This window comes from Echinops telfairi, unplaced genomic scaffold (assembly GCF_000313985.2).
Source record: "Echinops telfairi isolate 266 unplaced genomic scaffold, ASM31398v2 ScPeMD7_7424;HRSCAF=8462, whole genome shotgun sequence".
NCBI classification, from domain to species: domain Eukaryota; kingdom Metazoa; phylum Chordata; class Mammalia; order Afrosoricida; family Tenrecidae; genus Echinops; species Echinops telfairi.
In genome coordinates this window covers 50,984,260-50,993,233 of record NW_022111324.1, presented here as the reverse complement: position 1 = coordinate 50,993,233, position 8,974 = coordinate 50,984,260, and the positions used below count along the sequence as shown (strand labels likewise).

Sequence of the window (8,974 nt, the reverse complement as noted above, 5' to 3'; positions counted from 1 at the left end):
GCCACTGATTTTGGATCACTTGTTGTTCCCTTGTCCCTGGGTTTGTTAAAACCACTACCTTCCGCCCCCCCCCATGATAATTTTTATATGAGCGCTCGAAATGGTTGATGGTTGACCAATTCTTTTGGGTACAGTGACTCTGTATTCTTTCCGTCTTTTTGCTATTTTCTCTGTTGTTCAGTATTTAACCCATAGAAATCTTCAATATTGCAACTTGAGGTAGGAAGTTTTTCTTCAATTCTTTCAGCCTGAGCTATGCAGAACAGGTTTGTTTGATTCTTCTTTTCGGTTTTCTAACTCCTTTACACATTTTTTAAATAATATTTTATTTTCTAGAACTTTATCTTCTGGAACCAACCGTTGGCGTCTGCTCAGGTGTTTTATGTCATCATTTCTTCCTTTCACTTTGTTCCCGAGCAAGTTTTAGTTTCTCTTCTGACATTCATTTTCGTCTTTTCGTCTTTGGTCTTTTTAATGACCTTTGTTTTTTGTGTTCTTTCTTTTCTTCAGGCAGGATGTCCTTGATGTACTAATTCCACGACTCGTCTGGTCTTTGGTCATTTGTGTCGAGACGTCAGATCTGTTCTTGAGATGGTCTCTCAGTTCAGGTGGGATAGACTCAAGGTGTGGCTGGTTCTCCTGGGCGTCCTTTCCGGTTCTCCAGGGTCCGTTTGGACTTGCACAGGTGCAGTTGATGGCCTGTTCCACATTTGGCCCACCCTGGTGCTGAGTGATACACTGAGCTTCCCCATCGTCTGTGTGAAGAATCGCAGTCTATTCAAGTCCTGCATATTCCATCTTAAGAGTTCTATAGGCAAATCATTTATGTTGTTGAAAAAAAAAAAAAGGCTTTTGCAATGAGGAGGTTAGTCCTGCAAAATTTTGTCCTGTGATCCACAGCTTCTTTTCTTATCACTATTTTCTGACGATTGATATCTTTTCCAACTACTGACCCTTCTTTGTTTCCAGCTTGTACATTCCAATCATTGGTAATGATCAATGCCTTTCAAGTGCATGTTTGATCCATTTCAGACTACACAAGTTGTATAAAAACCCACAACGTCGTCATGTTAAGTTAGTGATGGATGTGCACATTTGAATTATGCTCGTAGTACACTGGTCTTCCTTGTGGTCATAGGGATATTAACTCCCCTGATCACTGACAGTGCTTCACTTAAAGAGAGATCTTGGACTGTGGTCTCTGACAATACATGTGACGCAGTCCTCTTGAAGTGGTCGTTCTTGGCAGAGTAAACCATACGCCTGCCAACGGAAAGTGCCCAACTACAGTCCATTCCAGCTCACTATCACTGAAGGTCTTGGTCTTTAGGTGTTCCGTTCTGTTTGTGATGGCTTCCGATATCCTAGAGTCATACTCTCTACATTCAATGTTCCGAATATTAACAGGTATTTGCAGCGAGTCCTTATTTTTTCGTGTGTCACGTCAGCAAGGAAGGTCTTGAACGCTCTGTTCCACCCATGTCGTTGGTTGACTCCACTTTGAGAAGGCAGCTCTTCCTCAGTTGCATTTTGAGTTCCTTCTAGCCTGACGGCTCCTCTTCGGAGACAATCTCAGACAAAGTTCTACTGCTACTCTGTTTCCCCGAAAATAAGACATGCCCCCTAAAATAAGACCTACTTACAGTTTTGTCTCTCGCTGAAATATAAGGCACCCCCGAAAATAAGGCCTCCCGAAACTACCGTAACTCTGGACTCTGGACTGTAGCAGCGGGCGCTGCCGCACAGGTCACTGTTGGCCGCAGTGCAGCTGGAGCAGACAGGAAGTGCATGGTCTCTTTTAATAAAACAATAAACAATAAATGTGTACTGTATTCTTCTTCATGGAAAAATAAGGCATCCCCTGAAAATAAGACCTAGTGCATCTCTGGGAGCAAAAATTAATATAAGACACTGTCTTATTTTCAGGGAAACTGGGTATTTATATGATTTTCACTGGCCTTTTTTTTTTTTTCCAGATGTGGGTCAGAAGGTCCTCCTTCCTAGATTATCTTAGTCTAAACGCTCCTTTTAAACTTGTCTACCACAGGTGACACTGCTGGTGTTTGAATACGAGTGGCATAGCTTCCAGCATCACAGTAGCACACAAGCCATCACAGTACGACAAGTGGAGAGAAAAGTGATAGAAAACCACCTACAGTCATGTATTTAAGCTATCCAGTTTTATTGCAGAGGAGGAATTAAATAAATGCATCCTCTAAATGGCCTAGACAAGAGCCCTCTCCAGGAAGGTGGGTAGTTGGAAATTGTGAGTGTCCCCACACACTGCTGGTGGGGCTGTCAAACAGTACACCCACTGTGGAAGGGAATGGTGCTTCCTCAAAAATTTGAGTATGGACGTACCAGCCCTCTCTTTACTTGTTATAACACTCAAAGAAAAGCAGACCCACAGCACAAGCAGATATATGCACACCCATGTTCATCGAAGTACCGTTCATAATAGCAAGAAGAAGGAAACAACCTAGCTGCCCACGAGTGGAAGGACGGACAGATAAACCAGTACACACGCGCACAGAGGAACACTGTGGAATGTGCAAGGACGGGGAGGCGTTTGTGAAACACCTCATGACAGGATGAACCTGGGGGACATTGTGCTGAGTGAAATTAGTCAAGCACAAAAGGGCAGATATTGTATGAAACCACTGTTTAAGAATTCCAAGGAGAGATTTTCACACTAAAAGAAGTAGACTTTGATTGGGGAGAGTGGAGAGAGAGAAGAGGAAGCAGCAGGCTAGAGAGTCCCGGATGTTAACTTGGGGGAAGTGGGAGACAATAAACCCTCGCCTACTTAATAATAAATAGCTAAAACAACAAGTATTACTACAAAAGAAGACAAAGAACGAAATGAAGGGGGAGAGAGTAAGAGGAAGAGGAGGAGGCGGAGGAGGAGGCAGAGGAGGAGGAGGAGGAGGAGGAGGAGGAGGAGAAGAAGAAGAGAAAATTGCGCATGTAGTGGAGTTTGTAGATCCACTTCTGCTACTCTCTAGCTATGTGACTTGGGGCAAGTATCTTACTTCGTCTTAGCCCCTTTGAGCCTCAGTGTTCTCCGCTATAAAAAATGAACAAGAAAGCCTGTCTCAGGAGGCTGTAGTGAGGACTGAAGAAGATCAAATCGATGTTTGCTCATCCCTTGCTCGATCCCTGGGATCTTCCACATCCCCTTGCAGCCCCATCCCCAAAGCTCTTCCCTCCCTGCTGGCCCTGAACGCCCTAATATCACTGCAGGGGTCCGGGGTAGGTCACTCAGAGAAGGGGTGTGAGTTCTAACTGCTGACCTTGTGGTTAGCAGCCTAATATGTAACTCACTACACCAGGATTTAAAGGTTTAAAACTCACTGCCATTGAGTTGATGCTGATTCATAGAGACGTTATAGGCCAATGGAGAGCTACCCCTGTGGGCTTCCGAGAAAGCCTCATCTTTCCCCAGCAGGGTGGCTGGTGATTTCCAATTAATAGCCCAGCAAGTAACCCACTAGGCTACCAAGTTTAGAAGGCCACTCCCCCAAGGCCCAGAGAGCCCCACAGAAACAGCCTGGACAGCCCAGGAAAGCCTATCAAGAAAAGACCAAGTCACTAATTAACAGCTCCACACAGGAGCTGTAAATAGGGAGAGGAGGGGTAGGGGAGCAAGGAGCTAGGCCCCAAACTCCCAACTTTCCCCAGGGTCCTCCTCCTCCTCTGTACCCCAAGCCTCTCTGTGGCTCTGCCTGGAGTTGCCTGCCCAGCCAGCTTGCCACGTAGCCTGGAGCACATGCTGACCTCTCTCAGCTCCAGGGTTCAGACAACTTTGATCCCCTTGGCCTGGCCTTGTTTTTGCTGCCCTTGAGCTGCTGGGATAGGAGGAGGGGCTTGCTCAGTTACAACCCAGGGGCTGGCTAGACCTGCTCCTATAAAGATTTAAGGTCTGGAGAACTCCCAGGGGCGGTTGTCTGAGTCGGCATTGCCTTGACGGCAGTGGATTTTGAACGATGGGGAATTCTCACTCGGCGTAGCCCCTGACGGTTCTTTGGGCATCTTTTGTTGACTTCAGCACTTGGTGTTCTTTCACACTGGCTCTGAATTTGTATCGTTCTCCAAATACTTCTTTAAAAGATATGCTTTAGTCAGATACAGAATGCCGGAGAAAGCGTAGGCTGTGTCTCTGTGCAAACCCATTCGATCAGTACTTGTGGCCCTGCTCTCACTGGCTGTCAGTCCCCGTTATCCTCCCACTCCCCTGCCAGCCCCACGCAACCTCTGACCTCCTTTCTGGGTCTGTGGATTGACTCTTCTCAGCACAGCCTACAAATGGAATGGGACGCGATGTGGCCTTTTGCGGCATCTTTCACGTGGCCTGCGCTCAAGTCCATCCGTGTGGTCGCATGTAGCAGCACGTTAAGCCTCCTTCTGTATGGCTGTGTCCCACTTTGCTGCCCCTATGCATCTGCTGATGGACATTTGGGCTAGTCTCTTCTTCTTTTTTGGGGGGGTGGGGGAGGAGCGGCTATGAGAAATAATGCGGCTAGGAATGTTTGTGTGCGAGTTTGTGGATTGTGTGCAAGTTTTAGGTCTCTTGGGTGGCATAGCTGGGGCATAGGGTAACGCTGAAGGAGCCTGGAGGGGCAGTGGGTTAAAACATTGGGCTGCTAATTTCAGAGTTGGTGGTTCGGACCTCAACAGCCCTTCCTTGGGAGAAAGATGAGGTTCTCTGTCCCATAAAGAATTACAGTCTCAGAAACCGTATAGAGCAGTCCTACCCTGTCCTGTAGGGCCACTAGGAGTCGATATCAATCTGAAAGCAGTAGGTTAGATTTTTTTTTTTTAATCTTACCGGCAACTCTGAGGAGCACAAAAGGCTCATGGGAAGGTTATCAGTTGGAACCTAGCAGCCATTTCTCGAGAGAAAGATGTGGCAACCTGCTCCCATAAAGACCGCAGCCTCAGAAACCCTATGGGGCAATTCTACTCTGTCCCACAGGGTCACCATGAGCCAGCATCCACTTAAAAGCAATGGGTTTGGCTTTTGCGGTCCATATTGAGATGGATTTGTTCTGTTGCCAGGTACCTGGGCACGGGGCTGATGCCAGGCTGAGTCTGTAAAAGCCGTTTATTTACCCTGATGCTTCGGAGATAAAGGGGTCTCCCAGCTGATAATGGAGTGGTTAGACAGGTTCCCAGTACACCAGGAAAAAATGTCCTAACCTCTTCTCTAAATACCACCTTCCCCCTTCCATTCTGACAAAGGCCATACCTATGCACCTTGCCAACCGGTGGCTTTTTCTTTTTCTCTTCTGATTTTCCGGCTTTTGTTAAGCAAAGTTTTTTTTTTTCCCCCTAAGAAAAGTCTACTCCAATTCTTCTTAGGCTAATGGCACCCTTCCCCTCTTGGCCTATATGTGTGGCCTCCAAGATCTCTGATTATGCTGTCGGGCACAGAGGTTGACAGAGTGGCAGAGAGACACAGCAGAAAGCAAGCTGGTTCTACCCTGCGCAGACAGTGCATCCACCTTCACATCCAAGACTCCTGCCAAGACTTCTCCCTCCAAAGCGGGGTTCTTTGGAGGTGTCCAGCCTGGGCCCTCAGACTGGATCAAGTAGGAGACAGGGCCGGAGCAGGAATCCCAGAAAAAGAGGCGCTGTCCCCCTCTCCTCTTGGATGCGGTCATTGTGCACCCTACCCAACTGCCCTGCTACAGCTGCCCCTCACAGATTTCAATTCCCCACCCCCTCACCCGCAAGCAGCCTAGCTCACTCTTCTGAGTAATCACTTAAGCTGAAAACTACTTCCAGGGTATTAGCATTTTAACTGCAAAGTGGTGAGGCCCTGAGGAGCAGAGGTGCTGGTGTGTGTGTGTGTGTGTGTGTGTGTGTGTGTGTGGTCGTGTGAGTTTGTATGGGGGATTAGGATGGGCCAGCTGGTACTGGACTCTGCCTACATGAGAGGCACCTCTTGATCTGTGCTTCCATTTCCACTGGAAGTCGGCTCTGCCTTTAACCCAAGGCATTGGCATTTTGCTTTGCATTGTGCTTTGCAAGTGGGGGATGGAGCTACAGAATTTACACCTGAATCCCTGCTAGGATGGGGTGTATGGGGGGAAACTTCAGATCTCAGGAGGAAGCCCCAGAGGCCCACCGGTTTCCTTCCCAGGCATGTAGGGGCTCAGGGATACTCATGCCAGGAGGACCACAGGGATGCCCATCCGTGCCTGTGCCTGATGTGCAGAGCAGAAGCTGACGAGGCATAAAGCAAGCGGCATGTCCAGACTCTCAGGCTGTAGATACAAATACCCAGGTACCGACATAAGTGAGGCTTCTTAATAGCTGGGCAAAGTGCCGAATCTCTCTGTGCTGCCATTTCTGGACGCATAAAATGAGAATCATAGTCCTCCTGGGCAGGGCTGCTCTTAGAACGAAATGAGCCCATGGTCCACAGCTGTACAGTGCTGAGAACAGCGGCAGGCACAGAGTGAGCGTGTATATACAGTTGGCATTGTGGCCATGCCTGTTTTCTTTCTTGCACCGGTTTCCTGTGGCTGGGTCCTCTCTCTGGCTGGGGTAGAGCGCCCCGTTGAGTAAGGAGCCCCAGGGAGGTGCTCACCTTACGCCAGCAGGAAGAGTTGGCCCCGTAAGGTGTGTGCCTAAGAGGGCTCCACAAAACCAGGCTTGGCAGCCTGTCCTTTTGCTTGGCCCTCGGCCCCCTGCCTGTTCTCTGCACTGCCTGTATTCCTTAAAGAGTTTGGAGGGAAGGGAGCTTTCAGAAGTCAAAATACTTTAGGGGGTGGGGACAGGGGTCCTCCTATTTGGAGGCTGTCTCTCCATTTCTTGTAAACCTCTGGGCAAAATGGAATCTTGGGCTTTCTGAAGATATGCTGAACCCCTCCTACAAAATGCACAATCCTGTACCAACCCCACAAAATCACTGGTTCACAGGAAGACAGTGCTGCAACCGGGAGAGTTCAGCTCATAAAACGTGTGGTCATGAGACCAAACAAACTCAAACTCACTGCCATGCTGTCGATGGTAACTCCTAGTGACCCCATAGGGCAGGGTAGAATGTTTCCCATGCATTTCTGAGACTGTCACTCTTTATGGGAGTAGAAAGCCCCATCTTTCTCCCCAAAACGCAGCTGGTGGTTTTGAACTGCTGACCTTGCTGGTAATGGGATGCTCCCTTCCTACAGAGCATTGTTTTTGCAAATTTGAGTGGCTTGATGTGGGGTTCTACATGAACCCGACACTGCTCTCCCATCAGCAGGGACTTGGAGAGAGTGAAGGAGGAACCATGCTCATGGAGACCGCTGAAGGGGCCTTGATGGTGTAGAGGCTACATGCCCCGCCCCCTGCTGCTAGCCCAAGGTCAGTGGTTCAACCCACCAACCATGCTGAAAGAGGAAAGATGCGCCTCTGGAGAACTTCCGGGCAGTCCTACTCTGTCCTCTCAGGACACTATGAGTCTGAGTGGCCTTGGCAGAGCCCTCCAGGAAGGAGACAGGAAATGTCAGCCCCAAAGCTAGCCTGTGGCTCGGCCCAGGACTGCCCCTTTAGAGGTCCCCTGGGATGGCCCTATGGTGGTCTCTCTTCCTAAGACCTGCCTAAATCCATGTGACTCTGAAAGTCACTTTGCCAGGAGCTGGGGACTAGAGAATTCAGAGCATCAGCCTCTGGCTGCACCTCATCAACTCCCCCACTCTGGGTCTCTGTTCTCCCATCTGCACTGGGAGTGAATCCGACTGCCTTCCCAAAAAGGCTGTGGAGGAGGAGAGATGGAAGCTTTCCTTCAAAAATGCCTTCCCAGGGGCTGCGCTGTCCAATGTGGGCCAAGAGAATGAGGGCCTAGAAAGGCACACAAAGGGGCATCCTGGGGCAGTGCCAGGGGAAGCCCAGTACCCTGCCAGGGCAGAGGCCAGAGAGAAGTACCATCAGCAGGGAGCAGTTGGGGTACCTGGCACATGCATGGAGGGCCACCTTACCAAGACCTGGGCAAGACACCTGCACCCCTGCCACCTGGCTCTTGCAGGACATTCTGCCGGTCTCAGAGGATGAAAGACTGTCTTCAGGCAGGGGTCCATGCAAGAAAGCTGCCCCGGCTAAGCCTGTACCACCCAGGGTTCACCAACCTTGTGGCCACTGGGGAAGGGAAAGCCCGAATCCGCTGACCTGCAGCTGACTGCCCAGGTGAGCCCGGCTCAGCAAGCTCTGTGGAGCAGCAAGCCTGCTCTGGCACCCAGCGCTGTCCTGGGGCTGTCACTGCCACCGCCGGCCTTCCACTGCACTCCCAGATCCGCCCTGGCAGCTGGGACCACTAGCAGCCCCAAGCACTCAGCGCTTCTTGCCAGTTCCATCACTCCCCCCTTCTCCCCGAGGTGGGAGAAGCCCCCCGCCGCCCCCCCACTCCGGAAGGAGGGTTCTCCCCTTTCTCGGAGGTGAGTGGAGGGCAGTGTCAGATTGCCCCATCATGGAAATAAGCACGGGCTTCTACGTGCGTCCTCACGGATCTGTAGTGGACAGTGTCACACGCCTTCCCCCTCGTTAGTCCCCACCCTTATAAAACAACCCAGAAGTCAGCTTAATCTCCCGGGAGCGTTTCTCTACAGAGCTAGCTGGGTGGGGAGGCCGCCCTTCCGCTGGAGCGGGCGCGAAGCGGGCAGCGCTGGGCAAGGTGGGCGCAGGGGCTGCGGGGGGCTGCGGGGCGGGGCGGGGCGCTGGCCGGCACTCACGTCCTCTTGAAGACGCCCCCGAAGATGCTGCCCAGCAGCAGGCAGAGCTGCTGCGAGAAGAAGACCCAGGAGACCCGCGCGAGCGAGCTGTGCGTCTGGCAGCGCAGGTCCAGCAGCGTGGGCCCCAGGAAGGCGATGCACAGGCCGAAGCTGAAGAAGACGCTCCAGTAGGTGAGCGTGGGCTGCAGGTGGCGACGGAGCATTCCCGACACGCGCCCGTCGCAGCCCATGGCTCCGGCTCCCGGGCTCCCGGCTCCCCG

The 8,974-nt window shown here is 50.9% G+C and overlaps 1 protein-coding gene across 1 annotated transcript in view; it reads right to left on the bottom strand.

The window, feature by feature from the left end:
• The window catches only part of MFSD4A (major facilitator superfamily domain containing 4A), a 48,348-nt gene extending 39,401 nt beyond the window's left edge, over window positions 1-8,947 (bottom strand). The window contains exon 1 of the mRNA XM_004700115.2: window positions 8,715-8,947. Within this exon, the coding sequence (XP_004700172.1) occupies window positions 8,715-8,944 (230 nt within the window). The 5' untranslated portion in view covers window positions 8,945-8,947. The remainder of the gene's footprint in view (window positions 1-8,714) is intronic.
• Window positions 8,948-8,974: the final 27 nt, after the last annotated feature.